Source organism: Ooceraea biroi, chromosome 6 (genome assembly GCF_003672135.1).
Source record: "Ooceraea biroi isolate clonal line C1 chromosome 6, Obir_v5.4, whole genome shotgun sequence".
Taxonomy (NCBI): domain Eukaryota; kingdom Metazoa; phylum Arthropoda; class Insecta; order Hymenoptera; family Formicidae; genus Ooceraea; species Ooceraea biroi.
In genome coordinates this window covers 984480-1003055 of record NC_039511.1, presented here as the reverse complement: position 1 = coordinate 1003055, position 18576 = coordinate 984480, and the positions used below count along the sequence as shown (strand labels likewise).

At 45.3% G+C, this 18576-nt stretch overlaps 1 protein-coding gene across 2 annotated transcripts in view; it reads right to left on the bottom strand.

The window, feature by feature from the left end:
- The window catches only part of LOC105276484 (laminin subunit alpha-1), a 123284-nt gene continuing 104708 nt past the window's right edge, over nucleotides 1-18576 (bottom strand). The window contains exons 14-43 of one of the 2 annotated variants that reach the window (XM_011334127.3): nucleotides 11503-11609; nucleotides 11165-11348; nucleotides 10441-10796; nucleotides 10071-10268; nucleotides 9808-9978; nucleotides 9526-9689; nucleotides 9321-9455; nucleotides 8982-9237; nucleotides 8563-8734; nucleotides 8170-8391; nucleotides 7782-8035; nucleotides 7607-7718; nucleotides 7378-7522; nucleotides 6963-7275; nucleotides 6690-6850; nucleotides 6416-6554; nucleotides 6037-6274; nucleotides 5764-5937; nucleotides 5507-5673; nucleotides 5204-5362; nucleotides 4959-5107; nucleotides 4498-4785; nucleotides 4159-4327; nucleotides 3652-4071; nucleotides 3271-3459; nucleotides 2851-3185; nucleotides 2402-2708; nucleotides 1503-1941; nucleotides 1044-1412; nucleotides 1-955 (exon numbers count right to left, since the gene is read on the bottom strand). In XM_011334127.3, coding sequence (XP_011332429.1) covers nucleotides 813-955; nucleotides 1044-1412; nucleotides 1503-1941; nucleotides 2402-2708; nucleotides 2851-3185; nucleotides 3271-3459; nucleotides 3652-4071; nucleotides 4159-4327; nucleotides 4498-4785; nucleotides 4959-5107; nucleotides 5204-5362; nucleotides 5507-5673; nucleotides 5764-5937; nucleotides 6037-6274; nucleotides 6416-6554; nucleotides 6690-6850; nucleotides 6963-7275; nucleotides 7378-7522; nucleotides 7607-7718; nucleotides 7782-8035; nucleotides 8170-8391; nucleotides 8563-8734; nucleotides 8982-9237; nucleotides 9321-9455; nucleotides 9526-9689; nucleotides 9808-9978; nucleotides 10071-10268; nucleotides 10441-10796; nucleotides 11165-11348; nucleotides 11503-11609 — 6635 coding nt within the window. In that variant the 3' untranslated portion in view covers nucleotides 1-812. The remainder of the gene's footprint in view (nucleotides 956-1043; nucleotides 1413-1502; nucleotides 1942-2401; nucleotides 2709-2850; nucleotides 3186-3270; nucleotides 3460-3651; nucleotides 4072-4158; nucleotides 4328-4497; nucleotides 4786-4958; nucleotides 5108-5203; nucleotides 5363-5506; nucleotides 5674-5763; nucleotides 5938-6036; nucleotides 6275-6415; nucleotides 6555-6689; nucleotides 6851-6962; nucleotides 7276-7377; nucleotides 7523-7606; nucleotides 7719-7781; nucleotides 8036-8169; nucleotides 8392-8562; nucleotides 8735-8981; nucleotides 9238-9320; nucleotides 9456-9525; nucleotides 9690-9807; nucleotides 9979-10070; nucleotides 10269-10440; nucleotides 10797-11164; nucleotides 11349-11502; nucleotides 11610-18576) is intronic. The other variant, XM_026970713.1, reaches the window with a different exon arrangement.

Genomic DNA, 18576 nt, shown 5'->3' with positions numbered 1-18576 from the left:
GTTTTCCCTTATTACATTTATATTTTATACATGACAGGGAACACATTTGTTAATTTCCTGCCTCCTTCGCACATATATAAAATATATTACAATTCAAGAAATAAAAAGAACAAGGAGTAAGAAAAGAAAAAGAAGTATTGCGAGAATATTAGACATAAACATTAAAAATACTTTCCGAAGGTGTTGCTGCATGTGCATAATCAAGAGGCGTCTCCTTTTTTACAGGGCACACGCTTATCTTAAAACCTGTCGCGAATTAAGTCGATATATATAATGTACATACGCATCCACGTGCTCCACGAGGGGAATCTTACGCTACCGCTATAAAAGTACAAAACGTAATCGCGCTCTACTCCGTTCGCCGTCTCGTCGACGTGACGTTCACGAGATCATCGGACCCACGTTAACGATAATAAATAATGATTCCGTTTTAAATACTGATGTACAAATTGTCTACGAGTTACGTCGAGCAATTAAACTATATGGCAGTGGTCTCGCTACTTACTTGCGTAAACGTTATCGCGAGTTGTACGTGTGCGTTACGCGAAATATCCTCGTACCATCGCTTTCGCCTGTCGCCCGACACTACACGATCCCTTTATCCTCTCCTTCCTCATCGAATTACGACATTTGGCATAGCGAAACGGCCTACGGCTTAGCATCTTTTGGCTTTCGTTAAGTCTTAAGGAGACTCTTCGTCTGCGAAATATGGCACATTAATCTCCAATGCGATCGCGAATCCAACACGACTCCCCGAGCAGTCTTTGGAACTAAGAATCTTCGAGGGAGGATTCGAGAAGCCGCATCCGCTGTCATTGAACAGGGCAGGAACTTAGGTGGATATTGTGCAGCTCTGCCATGTCTGTCCAGTCTCTCCTCTCGCCGCCGATCATCACGTTCCTGATGCACCCGTTGAAGTGGTCCCGCGTTAGAAGCGAGCCCTTCTGAGCGGACGCTGGAAGCAGATTTTTAATATTCGGTAAACTTCAATTTATTTTGTTGAATCTTGATGAGCATTCATCGCCCGATCGTCATTCATTTACCTGGTATACCGCCTATGTACAACGGCCCGGACGCAGCGGAGCCCATGAAGTGATAATTGACATTTATGGGCAGACCATACTTCTGATCCAGCTCGTCTACCTTGAGTGCCAGCTGCTCGTCGTTGTACATGGCTTGGATCCTGTGCCATCGATTGTCGCAGATTTCGTATGGACTGGCGAATCGTTGTTCCACGTACAACGGATTGTTGTCGCCCAGGTCGCCCGACATGATCACCTTGCCGTTGTTGAGCTCCAGCGACAGGGAGGGTGAACCACTCGGCGCGCTAATCGATAGCAGAACACCCGACAGCTCCGACGTTCGGAACTCCAGTTGGAGCTCGAGCACGGCACCCAGCTCGAAGTTATTTTCTGGAAGAAAATCGCTCTCGTTATTACTTACTAATTAACAAATGAATAGTAATAACAATAATTATAATTGACGTCCCATGGAAGACTTACGATAGATAGCGTACGCTTCGTCTTGGAAGTATGCTCCGCTTTCGACGCTTGGGAAGCACTGGCCGACGTTGAAGGCTCTGCTGGTGGAGCCCACCATGTCGTACACGTTGCCGTTTACCTTCAGACCTCTGATGCATCCCTTCAGAGTCTCCAGTTTAACGACTACTTGCTCCGGAATGGGCGTTCCGCTCTCCGGGAGGCCACCGATGTACATCATCGACGCCAGACCGATCCTCTTCGGTACTTTGAGGGAGCGTGGCGTTTGAGTGTCCACTAGCAGAGTGAGCTTTCTCTCCTCGTGGCTGATAACAACGTGATGCCAATTGCCATCATTGAACGGAGTCTTAAACACTATCTCTTTCCTTTGCTTGCTCTTTACTAAGAGAAGAAGCTGCCCGTCGCGGATGACCACCATCAGATAGTGCTTCAGTCTCAAACCCTGCAAAGTGAACAATACAAATAAGTCTCAGAATAACTCGGAGTAAGAAAAAATTTCGAAAGGCTAGAACTTTTTCATTTCTGAGTTTACGGTATTTTCAATAGCAGAGAACTCTAGGCAATATAAAAAATAATGATATCATCAACTCAGAACTTCTCGGAAAAGAAAAAATTTCTAACGGCTAGAACTTTTTCATTTCTGAATTTACGGTATTTTCAATAGCAGAGAACTCTAGGCAATATAAAAAATAATGATATCATCAACTCAGAACTTCTCGGAAGAGAAAAATCTTTTAAGCTCGATAACTTTTCATTTCTGAATCTAAAGGATTTGCAATAGTCGAGAAATCTTGGCAATATGCCAATTAACAATATAAACTTCTTCCTTTTCCACTCTTATATGACTTTAATAAAGTAAAAATGATAATTAAAGAAACTAATAATAAATGCAATTGTCTTACCGGAGTGATGAAGAGCAAGCCATTGGGGTAGTATGTTCTAAAGTCGAATTCAATCGAGTACTTTTTCTCCCAAAATTTCTTGAAGTTAAGATAGAGCTGCGTGTGACTGTGCGGCTTGTCGCCGAATTTCAGAGCACCCGGTTCCAGTGAGTAGTAAGGCACTTTTTGACAGCCTTCGGGTTGCGTGGACATGCCTCGGGACAGCGATGCCGAGGGTGCATAACTCGGCGTGTCCTTCCTCATGTTTGGCCCGGGACGACCAATCAAAGCATGATCGAAGTTAACAGCATCGTCAAAATGCAGGATTCTATAGAAGCAAGTAGAATATGACACAGTGTCTGTATGATGTTTTAAAACGTAAAAATTAAACATTTATAACAATTTTACAGTTAAATTTTATAATACAATTTTCCTCAGGAATTTCTAATTGTACAGATTCTGTGACTCACTCATCGTTGAAAATTGCATCCTTGATGGCACCGTACAGTGGCGTGTTGGTGGCGATCATCTTGGTGTTGTTGATGAGAGCCGGCAGTCCTCCGAAGAACAGGCCTCCGCTTGAAACGGGCGCTTTGATCGCGGCACCGGTGGGCAATTTTCCTGTCGTCTGATACGCATCGTCGATTCTCAGTTCCACTACTTTTCTTTTCTTGAGCAGAGTGACTGAGTGATATCTGCCATCATTAAAGGTGTTGTTCGATTGTAGAACCAGCTCGCCCTTGCCGGCGTTCAAACGTACTTGCACCTGGCCGTTGACGATGCACATGGAGTAATAGTTATCAGCCTGAAGAAATCAAATTTTCTTGATAATTTTAGCACACAAATAGGATCGATCGATTAAATCACGTTAAATCCTATAATGATCTCACATTCTCTTCCTGCTTCCCATTACGCTCACGACTCAATCGATCCTCGTGACCCTCGAAAGTGGAGAGAAACAGCAGAGCCGCTTCCTGCATAGTCCTGAAGGAGAAACTCAGAACCGAATAAGTCTTTCGCAATGTGAAGGCGGAATGCTCCAGGTATCCATCTCCGTAAAATCCGACTATCTTTAATGGCTGCAACATAAAGAGAGAGAGATATGTATATGCAAAGATGTAACCTTAATCAATTAAATCAGTTGCGCTTTTAATCATCGAACATAAAGATTAATGTCCTCTAGTAAAGAAAATTTAAATAAAACTCACCTTAACAATTTTCATCAAAAATAAATAAATACGCTATTACTTAGTACTTATTATTACGCTCACCTTATTACTGCAACTGGGTTCCACTCCGTAATACTGCTCGGCCATCGGGTCGTAGCCTTCCTGCACTATAATGTTGGCCATGCATCCAAGAAATGAGACCTGCGGTGGTAGCATTAGCTTCTCGGCACGGAAGCTTGGCGGCAATCCGCCGATGTAGTACTTGGCCTGCGCCAGATCTGGTATATCCTCTTTCTTCGGCTGCACCGCGGGTGCGCCGAGCCGTTTGTCGTTGGTGCCGCCGATGCTCAGGCTGCACTTCTCGATATTCTTGCGAACCTGATACTGCCGGGACGCATCTACCTTCGTCCAGTTGCCAGTGTTGTACTTGTAAGTCGAGGACATCTTCAAACTGACGTTTCCGCCGTAGCCGACGTGGAGGATCACTCTGCCTTCCCGCAGGAAGATCATGATGTGTTGATTCTTCATAAGCAAATGCGAATTTGTTAAATTTTCGAGATTTAATAAGAAGACTTAATAATTGATGAGATAATTAAAAAAAATTCGTACGTTATCTTTATTAATAGCCAGGAATAGCAAGGCGTTCTCGTCGTATGTGCGGAAATTGATTGAGACTCCGAACATGTATTTATTGTACGGGCCAGACGAGACTCTGTTTCTCACCGCGTAACCCTCGCCGTTAAAACTGTAAGCTATATCATCTCTGGCGTCTTCCACTCTATAAAATGACATAAAATTTCTTTTTACTAAAATAACGAAGAGATACAGAATATTTTACACAGTTAAATTGTTACAAATAATATAAGTGATGATGTAAAATTATTCGATTTTGAAAGTGTAAAAATGCGAAAGAAAAACTTAATTAATATGATTTTCATGGACAGTTACCCTTCCACGCAAGCTTTGCAAGCCATATCCGGTGCAGTCGTGACAAAATTCCAAAGGCCGATCTGCCTTCCGTCGAGGATCACCTGATGAACACAACCAGGCAGACCATTGGCGGCCAACAGTTCCGTCGGCCTTCTTTGCGACTTAGGGATACCACCTATCCACACTCGGTCTGTAGGCAGAACGTCGAAACGACCGTACTCGGAGTTAGTCGAATTAATGACAGGGAGATATTGTCCGGATGTCGAGGACTGCTTTCGCACGCTCAGCTTGCCCGTGTGTCGAATTCTGAGGTTGTCAAGAAACATCAATTATTTTAAATTAATCTTGCAAGGCGTTGTGTGATATATCAATGATTAAATCATTTTTTATAACGTCGACAAATATCGGTCAACACAAAATGTATTCGATGAATTTGTCAATCATGCTTAATTCTTTAATTAACGTATCATGCGATTTACCTTTCAGCCTCGACCCGATACCAGAACTTGTCGTTCTGCAAATCGCCGCTCTCGAGAACCTCAGGGTGCGTCAGGACGCTGGTACCACCGCCGACGTTCCACAGGAATCGCACTTTTCTGTCAACTATCTCCAGAGCGACGAAATCGTCCTGCGAAACATCAACATCTCAAATTTCATTTCTTGCTACCTTGCAATTTTAATTGATAGATTAGAATATTGTTGTCGCGTGCTGCTATATGCGTACATTAACTCCGCTGGGCAAGTAAAACAGAGAACCCTCCTTGCGTGCAGTCGGGAGCGCGAATGTCATCACGATTGAAGTCGTCGTTGAAGAGTGCAAAGTTGCCGGTCTGTATGAACGAATGCATTCCTTACCCTCCGTTGACATCAGTGAAACGCGAATCTAAAAGCGAGAAAATTATCTTGCATTAAATTTAGGATGCAAAATGGGACGTTTGTATATGTAAAAAGAAAGAAGAGAACCGACTTTAGTTTAAATTTATAATAGAATATATCCGCAAGAGTAGAGAGTAATAATTATTTTTACCCCGTCAGCGGTGTTTCGGGCCTCCGCGATCTTATCTTTGAGATTTTGCAACTTCGAAGCCAACGTGTCGTTCCACTTGTCGAAGACAGCTTTTCGCTTCATCGCGACGTTCGATAGGCTTGTTAACTTTGCGTCAGCTTTTTTGATATTGCTCAGAGCTTCCGACACTGGAAAATCCACATATTTCTATCTTTATATGAAATCTTAAAGTATATGACAATTTTAATTATGATTTTAACGTCATTAAGGAGCATTACGTTTTTCAGTGGCCAGGCTGATCTTCGAGTCGCCCTCATGCTGCAATTCGTACAATTTCGGCCTCAGCCTTTCGGCAATTCCTTGCTTGTAATCATCAATTAGCCGTTGCGTGTTCTTTACCGATTCCGCCACCACGTCATTTTCCTCCAAGATAGTCTGCAAATCTTCGTGCACTGATAAAAAATATTTACAACATTATTGACTAAATTTGATCAAAGACCAACGACGTTTCTTTTACGTTGTACAGCTTGTGATACTCTCTAATGACTCACGCTTTCTACTGTTGCTCTGCAGTTCTCGCAGCTTCACGTTTATCTCGTTATCTTTTATTCCAGTGCTGTTTAACGTGTCTTTAAGCGTGAGCACGGCTTGCTTCTGAGCCTCCAGCTCAGCCCTTGCGTTCATGACTAGTTCATCATGCTCTTTCGACGTTTGCCACTGTTGCGAGGACTTGGCCAATACCTCCTTGGCATCGTCCAACAGCGATTTTTGTCCCGAGGAGGGACAAGCCTTGAGAAAACATCCAAGTTATATTTACAGCCAAATTTCACAAAAAGAGAAACAGAAAAGTCACTTCTTCTCAAACATCGATTTTCCTTTTCGAGAGAAATTAGAATTTTAGAAATTTAGATCTCAAAGATCTTTCCTTACCTTCTCGCACACTCCCTCGGTAATCTCCTTGGCTTCCAACGCGGTAGTCTTCGCTGCTTGCAGATGGTCGACGATGTTTTTGTAGGCTTGGCTGGCCTTCAGAGGACTGGCCGCGATGTCCCGCGTCTCGGCGAACAGGCTGCTCCACAGAAACGCCAAATTATATTTATTATCAAAATTCACTAACATATATCACGACGATACATGTTATTAATCGTTTAACATCACACGATTGCTAATAACATTATTTATTATTACGGGATCCTGTTCTCACCTGACGTACTGATCTACATAGCTGGACAGATTCTTTGCATGCTGAACCGCCGGCACCACATACTTTTTGTCGTACTCATAATTCAATCGATACAGGAGCTCCTCCTTCATACTAAGCTTTTCCGTCCAAGAGGCGAGTTTGTTCCGAGAGTCGGGCAGGTCCTGCAAGAGAAGTCGCAGTATCTTTTAATATTTGAACAAATTTTCTAACATTTTATCTACTACAAGCGTTCCTAAATTATTGTTATTATTTATGCAAGCAATATCTGTATACCTGTATATTGTTCTCCGCATCGAGGAGCATGCCGCGAGCCTTATCGATAAATTCCTCCCCTTCAGCGATCGATTGGTTTGTCTTGTCGTGCAGCGCCCGAATACGAGTGAACTGGTTCTTGATGTCAATGTGGGTTTCATTGATACGATTGTACAAGCCATCGTAACTGAACAGCGTCTCCATGGTGTCTTTTATGACTGTTCGCATATCGTTCAACTTTGCAATGTAGTCCTCTACATCGTCCCTGATGGCTGCTAACGGCTCGCTTGCGTCGTAAAGGGAGTTTAGCCACGCCACATATTCGGCAACATCACTGGTTACATCGAAAAATATTAATGACATTTTATATATATTTTTTGTCTAATTTTCTTTTGCAATTTAATTAAATTTCCCATTTGACTAAAACGATACTCACTCAAGAAAGTTTTCCACTTTCATGGTTCGCTTTGCTATATCGACAGACTTCAACTGATTCAAGATCATCTTTCCCGTCTTCAAGGCCTTCTTAATCCCGATCCTTCGGTTATCGTTGCTGTACTGATGGAGTTGTGAAGTCGTATCTGCAATTTAAAGATCATATTAGAGATACTTATGCCTCAATGTGATTATTCGAATGTTAATCGTCTTTAAAGCAAATGCGATACCTTCAATATCTTTTTTCAGTTTATCGAGCTCGAGTTTCGCAGTGAAAATGTTGTTCCTCAAGTCGCCGCTCTCGGTCTGCAACGTATCGGCGTGTTTCGCAAGCTTGTTCATCTGTGAATTAAAACAAAGAAAAATGTAAAGCGGATTCTTGAAATATAATATATAATTACTTACATTTCTTAACATGACCTCGACGTCTTCCACAAGCTTGCTATATTCCTTCCACGGCACGTTCTTCATTCTTTCCCGCAGACGATTTCGAAGTTCCAATTCCTCGAGATACATGGTCACATTAGAATCGATATATGTTAATTCTTGCCATGGGGGTGGAATATATCCACCTGCTATGTGACTCGTTCCCGCGGCGAGTTCATCGGACATTACCGCGATGGTATCCAGCAGAATACCCGTACAATTGTTGTCGCATGCTAAACAATGACAAAACATGTGGGTTTCTGCGAGTTTCAGCGATTAATAATATACTTTATAACATTAAAATAAATAATTTATAACAATACATAATATTAATGCGATCAATCTTTTTAACTTCGTTTAAACTCACAAGTGCAGACGTCGTTTATGAAGACGTGCCGGTACGCCGTGCATTGGGAGCAATCCCTGCCCGTAGAACCAGACCGGCATTTACATTGTCCCGTCTCACTATCGCAGGCGTCGCTTAAACTTCCTGCCAAGTTGCAATTGCACGGAACGCACTTGCCGCCCGGAAGATCAGGCGAGCCGTAATAGCCATAGGCACATCGCTCGCATTTTCTGCCGATGTAACCTGCGGCAAGTCGAATGCGAGAAATGAAAGAAATTAAAAAGAAATAAAGAAGAAATTAGTAAGATAAATTAGATTCGCAAAAAGTCAGAATAGGCTCAAGCCTTTAAACGCAAATCTCAATATTCAAAATTGCAGTGAAAGATAAATATTTGTGAAATATTTTTAGCATACCTGGTTTACAGTGACAAATGGGTTCATTGGCCGCACGGATCACGCAAGTGCTCGAGAATCTCTTGTCCACCTGCGGGCACGGACATGGCTTACAGCCTCCGAATTCCGGATGACCGAAGAAACTGTCCGCGCAGACGTTGCAGAATCTGCCTATCGTGTTTTCTCCGCAGTTCTGTAAAGCACGTTTCCCATTATATAATAAAAAATATTCAGAATTTATCATTCGAGAGATCAGCGTGCAGAAATTATTTGTACAAGCGTAAATATTCGAAGAAGCATGAAAATCCGCAGACCACGCGGGTGTGAAGGCATCGCGACTTTGGCTCGTCTTCTCCATCTTCTACACTTGTCTCTTGCCGTCGCGCTATCATCGACATGAATAGCGCGCAATTGTAGGAAAATGTTTGAGTAATGCTTACTAAGCAGTGTCCCGTCTCCCTTTCGCAGACGTCGGATCTGCCGTTGCATTGGCAGCGCCTGGCCTGCCCGACGAGGTCGATCACGATGGTGGACGTGGCGGTGGTGTTCTTGTACCACCTGTAGTAGCCGATGCTGGGATCCTGGCAGGACGTGCCGTTGTACTCGGGCGGGCACTTACAGATCTCCACTCCGGTCGCCAGCGATGGCAAGTGCGTGGGCATCAGGATGGCGGCGTCGAGAGACGCCTCCAGCAGCCTGAACGAGATACGCGGATTAAGCGAAATGCCATTGAAAGATCTTCCTCTTTCCTAGCTTCTTTCTTTCTTTAATTTACGTACGTGGTTGTCGTGAATTCGGCGTTGTCCGAGGCCTTCACGAGGATGTACTGCAGGTTTTGCAACGCCACCATCAGCACCTCCCGGGAGACCTTGTAGTCTGGTCGGGTTTGCAATTGCCACAGCGATTCGTGAAATCTAAGATCGCGTTGAATATTATTCAGGTTTCTGATTGTTCTACATTATGTTCTGATTTTTTTGTACATACCTGACTTCGTAACGATTATTGTTCACCGGTGCATGCAGATAATATTCCAAGACGATCTTGTTATTTCCTTGCAATTGCACTATTGGATACCGGAGGTTTGATCTCAGAGGTATTCCTCCTTCCGTCGAGGTTTTAAAGCGTAGGAATCCTCCGTAAGAGACGACCTTAAAGTGATTGATACATGAGTGATTAATACTAAAACTGGCGAACACACATCTTGAATGCGTCTCGAATAATCTTCTTTTAACGCAGACTCTCCTCGCCAACTGAATCAAGAATTACCTTGTCGCCTAGAAAGGAATCCGGCAAGCTCCAATATAAAGGATAGTTGTAATAAAGATTCGAGGGCAGCGTAACATCACCATCGGAATCAGGGATTACGGAGAGGCCATTCGTCACGTTCAAGCCACCGTTCACCGCCGGCAGCATAGTCGTGGAGCCAAAGTTCATTATCTGCTCGAACGATGAGGATCGTTAAATATTACGCAACGATTTTCCCCGTCGATTTTTCTTAATTTCAGTTCAAACACATTAAACGATCTTACTATCACGTCGCTGGCTGTTTCGTTGATATAGAGGACCCGTGGGCGTGTTAGCCTCCGCTGACCCCAACTGAGTCCAGCCTGCTGGCACAGTGTGCTCCTTCCGAAGCAGAAACACTCGGTGCATCCTCTGGCGTTGTCCGCTGCAAGGCCGAACGTGCCTTCTTTGCATTGATTGCACTGTCGTCCGACGACCAGTTCCTTCAGAATCACGTTTCACGTTTCAGTTAGCACGTTACCGCCGTAGGCAGATGATGCCTTTGCATCTTCTCGATGCTCAGCATTGATTTAGGAATAAAACTGTTTGAAGCTTCCCTTGCTTCGCATCTACTTCTTTATTTCAATTATTACTCTTTACATGAATTTTACTTACTTTGCAGGGGCACTGTCCCGTCTCATCACACTCGCAGACACCGTCCTGGCACTGGATCGTGCCGGCCGAGCTGCAGCCACAAGGTCGACACCTCGGATAACCGTAGTAACCCCGGGCACACTTCTCGCACCTGAGGCCGTCGTAGCCGATTCTGCAGGGGCACTGACCCTGATGATCGCAATGGGGTCGTGTGGCGCCCAGGGTGCAAGCACATGGTCTGCAGCCTATTTGTGGTATCAGGTCCCACGCACCGGGTCTACATCGGTCACAGTGCTCGCCGTAGGTCAGGCGGGGACACACGCAGCGACCGGTGTCGGGGTCGCACACGTGACCGGGTCGCACGCATGAGTCGCATACTGCGAAACAGACATGGTTCTCTTGTTTGAGAGCCTCCAAGTTTGTCGGGATTTTATGGTGGTAATAAAGGACTTGGGTGCAAGTGAGAAGCACTCAGTATCTCAGAACTCGGGATGTAACGTTGCTGGAATTTTCTGAGTCGAATTTACTTCAAGATGACTCTAATTTTTCAATTTATTTTTGTCTGTTGGCTGTTCAAGAGACTTAGCGCGTTGAAGTATCGTGAGATAAAAGAGAATCGTGACATAAAAATTTTATCCACTTTCGCGAAAGGAAAATCGATGTTTCTGAGAAGATTATAGCTGTACGAGCACTATCTAACAATTCTGGAGCAATGTTGCGGCATAACTCGTGGAAAGAGACTCACGTTGGCAGCCGTTCGTTGAAAACCCGTAGTAGCCGGACAGGCAAGTGTCACAGAGTGAACCACCCACACCCGGCTTGCAGTAGCATTGTCCCGTGTTGCTGTTACAGGACTCGTTGAAGGATCCTATAGGATCGCAGCCGCAGGCCGTGCAGCCAGTTCCCGCTGCCAGTCCCCAATAACCGCTCTAGACAAGTCACGTTAAGTTCAAAATGCAATCGCTAAATGTATCATATCCATCGAATACGAATGCAATCAGAAGTTTCGATGCAAATCTTAATGTGATTCATAGAGTGGCGGATATGTTGCAGCAATGTCTTGTAGAAAGTCGAGTGCCTTACCTTGCATTCGTTGCATTGTCTGCCAACAACCTGCGGTTTGCACTGACATTGTCCGGACACGATGTCGCAGGCGGAGCTCGCGGAACCTATGTTACTGCAGCCACATCCTGCAATCATGCGAATATTGCCTCTTAACAATCAATCCTCAGTAATACGTTATTCTAAGTACGACCGCACACATTGCCGACAATAAAAATCTATCACCAGACACCGTGACACGAAAAGTTCCAATCTTTCAAAAATCGTTTCCGACCTAATCGCATCAGATAGAAATAATTTTGGGTAGATGTAATAATATTACATCTACCCAAATGCTAAAGCAAAGTGGAAATTAATTGTGAAAAGCAATTATTTGCATCATTCCGCTCTTACTCAGCCCAAGATGTCCGAAAGAAACGGATACTTTCCGGAGCGGCGAGAGGCGTAATTAAACGATCGGCGCATCCAGCGTCGACAAGTTGTCGACGGGTGGTTTCATCCATAATTCATACGGCATTATTCTTCCCTTTGCGCTAATTCGCGTCATTATTAACGAGCATTGTTGATCGTTGCCGATCGATTCGCGGCACGACGCGATAAATCCGTGCGGCGTGCCCGGCGTTTTACACGCCCGGCGATTTTGTCCGGCGTGGTCACGCGTGAGCGGCTTGTTTATGCGGAATCGATGCGGATTTTGCAATTAGCGATGCCGTCGTTGCATGCACGGTATTGTATTCAAATGCTGCAGACGAGACGAGACGGCTGTCGTTCTCGCGCGCGAGCAAGCGCGCATACTGGAAAGTATAAATTATACATGCTCGTCGAACGTCTCATGGTCGCCTATCGGTTTCCTATCAACAGTGGCCCTTGCAAAAGGATTACGCGCGAGAATCGGCTCGGTGACGCAATCGCCGCGCGTTTACACGCTGCGGCTGCGGCTTTTGATTGAATGATAGCGGAGGGACGCGTTCGCGCGCGTGATTATCATGAATAATACAAGACGGGGATCGCATGGTGTGGGTGTGCGTGATATAATATAATGAAAAATATTTATTTTTCTTATTTCTCTCAATAGATTTCTTCAATATTGCGTTTCCGTAATATTGCGGAGAGTATGGCAATCGCTGTGGACAGACAGTCGTAAGAAAGTATTCATGTGCGGACGAATTATCGTGCCTGTAATGGTTTTAATAGCGTACAAGTACCAGTCTCTCTTGACCACCAGTTGAATAATTAGCCAGACATTTCAGCAATTCTCAGAGCTAATTAACGATGAAAATAATCAGGAAGCCAGGCAGCTGGAGTGCTCTTCAGCCTCTTCTCGTACCACAGAATTCGAGTTATTGCCGTCCTTATCAATTAATCTTTAGCGATGACGAAGATTCGAAACTGCTACATTATGCAATACGGTCATCCGATGATCCGATATGAAAATTTCAGCCTGCCCCCGGGAGGCGAATACACGTAGACGAGGTGTGGCGGTGCCGTAATTATAATGCATCCCATCGCGTATTAGTTTAACGAGCAGCAACGTTATTATGCGCGGAATTATCCGCTAACATCCCCGATTCTCACCTGGAACGTGGTGCTATTTGAATAATTATCGTCCGCCTGTGTATCACGCGCGGCGCAAATTTATGTCATCTAATAACGCGCTAAGTGCATCCCGCGAAGTGTGCCCACCGCACCGGAAATACCATCAGCATTTCGTCTGTCATGCATTAATTTTGCATGTTGTTACATCACTACGTGCGCGTGTCATCGCAGGCTTTCACGTCGCGCGTGCTAAAAAAGTAGCCAGCACTAACGACTCGCTTTAGTCAGATCAGATCAGCCCCGAGTTGTCCGACTGCTTAGAAGTTGTTCCGGAAATTTTGTAATGGCTCACACATATCTCTTACATTATAATAATTTATGCATTATTATTATGTATTCCGTTGCCATATTTTATACTCGTGATATTTGTCTCTGTCATTTGTGTAATCGACAATAAGAAAGACCTTTTTTCTCGATGTCAGCGTATGTCATATATTTCACGAAATGATTCCGCAACTGTTCAGTAACCGATGCATTGTTACACAATGTTTTCATTTGTTTTTCCTCTTGTTATTAATCTTTATTCAATTTGCCGGTTCTCTCACGATTGCGCTGGGATATATTCGCGCATCGAGATATTTTATTATTACCGATATATTATCGAGAGGTCAGAGGGTGGAGGCTTGATCTTTGCGACGTAGAACGGAAGCGATACGTTCGCTTCTGGTAATGGAAACGAATTCGCGCTGGCGCGGATTAAAGGCTCGTTAGCTGCAAATATAGCGGCAGCGATGTGACGTATGATTAATCAGCGATTCAGCCGGCTATCGCGCGCATAAATAATGATTCTGCGTCTCTAATCCCGGCCGGCATTCATAATCGCGCTCGTAGATGGATAAATATCCCGTTCCCATTGCACAAAAGAGGCGAGATTAGGTGGGAGGCCGATCGCTAATCGTGACAAATACGCGCCGTTCTTTAGCGCCGTCGAGTCGCGACTGCAATAAGGTTTATTAATTGTAACGAACCCATTCGAGAGCCTTAACGTCGATTCGGCTCCGTTCGTGATTTACCAGCGTAATCACTGCGCGAGAGCCGCGGTAGATTTATTTGATTATTAAGGGAGACACGTCCGCACGATTAGATAACTGTACGCATATATGAGACTGGCGATATAAACGACGTATTCGCGTCGTTAACGTAATGCATCAGAGAAAGGGAGATGAAGAGGAGAGACAGCTGGAGACATTGGCTGATGAAACTGCAAGTGGCTCTTGATTCCTCATCAGCAATAAAAATCAAATAAACGAAAATTGTTAAGGCTTATTTCTTACTAGCCACTATGCATCAGTTCTGACTTCTGGGTAGAAGGTTGCACCAACGGTTGGCATTTTGCTTTCAGGAACCGAGGCGACAGAAAACACGGCTTCAACCCGGAAACCGGAACTAACAGAAAATCGAAAGTTTGATACATAAAATCCTGGAATTTCTGTCAATAATAATGTCTAAATTTTTTAGGACAACTCTTCTGCAACTGCTAACTGATTCAACGTTTCTCTCGCAAGATGCGGTGGCTGACGATGGTGCGTAAGACTTGAGCACGATCGCGCTGGAATTACAGCGGCAATAGCAATCGCTATCGCCGCGGTAATGAGCGATGCACCGCCATGGGGCCTGCAATCTCGTCGTACATAAACGAAACGTTTGAGCTCTCTTTCTTTGAGCTACGAGCGTGCCTCGTCAGGTCGTTTTGAACATAGCATTACGCAGTAAGTGATACTTGACCAGTTGCCGATTTATTGGCCGATAAATTGCACGCTATTACCGCGTGCGGTCGCGGCAGAAACGATGATCGTTAAAGATCATGATCGTCGCGCTACGAGCACGAGAGTATGGGATTTTTCGTTTTCAAGGGACACTGCCTTGTGCCGAAAAACACATTTTGCGTAAACTACAAATAATATCGTGATTGAAATTTCGGAAGCGTATTTTGATACCCTGTTTCGTACGTGAATTTTCAAAACAATTGTCGCGATCGCGCTTTTTTCGTTAATTAGTATTATCCGGATCATTAATCTGGATCACGTCGCTGCTAACATTCGTAACGGACGCAAATATGGTCGATGTGGAATGAAACACCTCAGCGGCCGTTATTTTACGCTCGGCGGCGTTTGACGCTATAATTTTGCCGCGAACAAGTGTGATAATGTCATAGCGTACAAGTCCCGCTTGTCAGCTTGTCAGCTTTCGGTGCGCGAGTGCTCGCGGTGCTTTTATTGGGATACCTGTCATGCAAATCGGGGGAAGCTTACGCGGTGATCCATAGTAAATGTCGTTTTAGTGTCTGACTACTTCGCGTTTAGTCTCCGTCTGTCTCGCGTTCGTCGAATCTCGCCGCTTTTCCTCGCGATGAGAGCGACAACGCGTTAAACGCATAATGGATCACGATCCGGAGGATCTCGCGGCAGCAACGAGAAAAATATTGCGCAACAATGTTGCTTGCCTAAAAGCATGTGCACCCATCAGGAGTCACGTTTATATATCGTATACCGCGATTTCGTGCGGCCAGAAACGATGCGCGAGAGAGAAGAGCGCCCTGTTTAAACGTCACTTCTCATGCAAATCGGAGGCAATCTTTACGGTGATCGCTGGTATAAATCCGCTTTAGAATTTAAGTAGCCGTTTGTACATAGTGCGGCACGTTGCTCACGGCGATTTTACTGCTGCCGCTGAAAGTGCCTTGACGTGCTCGGTGGCGTTGTAAGGAGGCGCTTTTACCGTGGCATCGGGATTCAAGCGCCTTTATAAACGGATGGTAAAACGCCGATAGTAAACAGACGCTCGAATATACCGGAATCAGAGGACGAATCGCACTCTAATCGTCTCGTAATCACGCGCAGATGCTCTTTGCACATTAACGCGAGACGCGCTTGCGAAAACCTCGGTCTCGATAAGCAGAGTGGACGAAAATCGAGGAGGTAAGGACGTGAATTCGCGACGACTGTATCAGCGGGACCATCAAAGCAACATTGCGCCAGGCTGTCGCAAGGTGTCCGACCATAAAATACGAGCGTGGTGCAAGTAGGCTGGGCGAGACGGCCTCGCGTTTCGAGCAATCAAAGTCCGCAATAAATCTGACACCTATATCCATATACCCCCTTGAAACCCCCTTCTCCGCGTGTGCAAGGGGTCTCTCCTCTCTTGTCGGGCAATATCGCCGGGAATAAATCATATGGCGCGCGATCTTAATATCATTCCCCAGCGCGTACATCGGCGATTTAATAAGCCGATAAAAAGCCCTCCGCGACGGCGTTCATTGCGCAAGGGCTTAATTAGGGTCGTTAGAAACGCGTCGTGGAAATATCGCGGTGATCGTGGCGGGGAAAAAAGCCCACCGTTTACGGCGGTGATCGTCGCGGAGATGCAATCGCGCGGTTACTATACGACAATTACGACCCACCGTCAGTGCTGAAGACGTCTCACTGCGCGCTTTTATAATGCTTTTATAACATAATGCTTTGCGACTGCGAGGTGCCGCGCCGGGTAGAGATTCGTGCGATTCGACTCGATTGGATTACGCTTTCGTCGCGTCGTCGATGATATTAATCATCAATAACGGCTCGCATTGTGCGAGCCTCGTCGGCATGACGATAATGAGCACGTACGATTCCCATGTAGAAAGATCTTTTTTCCCATGGGTAAATGTTAGTGGTAAAGCCACACGGCTTTGGAGAACGCCGAGTGTTCTCCAGAGTTCAGCCGGGTTTATTAATCCCGATACGACGCGACGGGCTCACACGCTGAATCTATTTCTTCTTCTGGAGAACATGCAAATTTTATTCATGAGTTCATCCGTGACGGCCCTTTAACTCCTCGGTTGTCCGTCGTGATGAATCGAGAGAAATTTTCCCGATACGTCAATGCACCCCTTGTTTCACGGTATAATGAATCCGTGCTCGGGACCATTACGCTATCCAAGTATTGCACAATACACGCAGAGTCACGGACGGAGAGTCTGACAAATGTTTCTGATAAATTACAGAATTCGCTCTTGCTGGCGATTGCGGAAAAGAGAAATTCGCATTTTGAAACGTTGTACTCGCGTGGTACTGGGCACGGCCCCATCGTCATCGTTTAACGATTCTCCGAACGATCAGACGTGCAACAATCGAATTGATTGTGTTGCAAAATGCGGCCGGCAACGCGCGACGCATGATGCGAATGAATCGTCATCGCGCGCGAAAGGGACCCGCCGTCGCCGACGTCGGCTTTTATGTGCCTCGCGATTTACGAACGCGTCGTCCGTCCATTGTTGAAGGCATCGCGAAAGGTGCGAAAAAATCAAATCCCACAGGAGAAGATCGTACTCGTCACGAGTCTCTCTCTCTCTCTCTCTCTCTCTCTCGTTGTCCCGCTTCAAGAGGATTCTCTCGCTGACAGATACAGCTGTTCCTCGCAAGAGCACAACGAGCGAGTGCGAGAGGAATGGCCGGGACGGGATTCGATCAAGGGGAAAAAGGAGAGATCCCTTTTTCCCGGACCGTCGTTATCTCGACTCGTAAAGATGCGCCGATCGCAGCATCAGCGACTCGCGCGAGTGCGCGCTCAGTAGTGCTCGAAAATGCACACCCATCATATCGCCGGTTAAGGCGCGAATAAAACCGGCTGCCGTATATGACGATCTCTCCGAAGGCGAGATCTCGCGATCTTTCGCGGAGGCTGGCGATCCTACAGTGGCTCACGTACGCCGCACGGTTCAATGGAACCTGGAGATTCGTGGGAATCAAGACGTTCATCTCCATGGAATGAAACATCTATGGGATTAAAGTATCTACAAGAGAGGGAGAAGGGAAAAGGAGGAATCCGCTAGGCCTGACGATGGAATCTGAAATTGGTGGATTTGATAATGAACATCCTCCTTATCGGAGAGTCTAGCGGTCTGTGAGATCAAGACTCTACGAGCTGGAAGATTAATTGATCCAAGCATTGATCGTCCTCGCGGGAATGTTTGCAAAGAATACGGATTTGAAGATTCGCGAGTTCAAAGACACATCTGATATGATAATCAAACAATTATCGGAAAAGAAAAAATTTCTAATAGCTAGAACTTTTTCATTTCTGAATTTACGGTATTTTCAATAGCAGAGAACTCTAGGCAATATAAAAAATAATGATATCATCAACTCAGAACTTCTAATGCATAATTATGCGCGTCAATCGAATCATTCGTGACAAGCACAGTATACAAATGGCGATGGCGGATTTATAAAGACGCTCGACAGCAATTACAATCGTTCACACGAAACGCGCATCCACGTAAACGTCATAATTACGAGTTTATGAAGGCTGGAATATCAGCTCTAAGCGCTCGTAATAAATGTGCGCACGTAAAAATAATAATTGGCGCTTCTTCTCGAATATGATGCCGACACGACACGGACACGACGGGATAATCGGCGTGATAGTGCAGCAACCGGCTGATTTATGAAGCGTCGCACGTTGCCGATGATTGGCACGGCTCTCTATGTCACATCGGGCACCGTTGTGTGCTTATCGCGC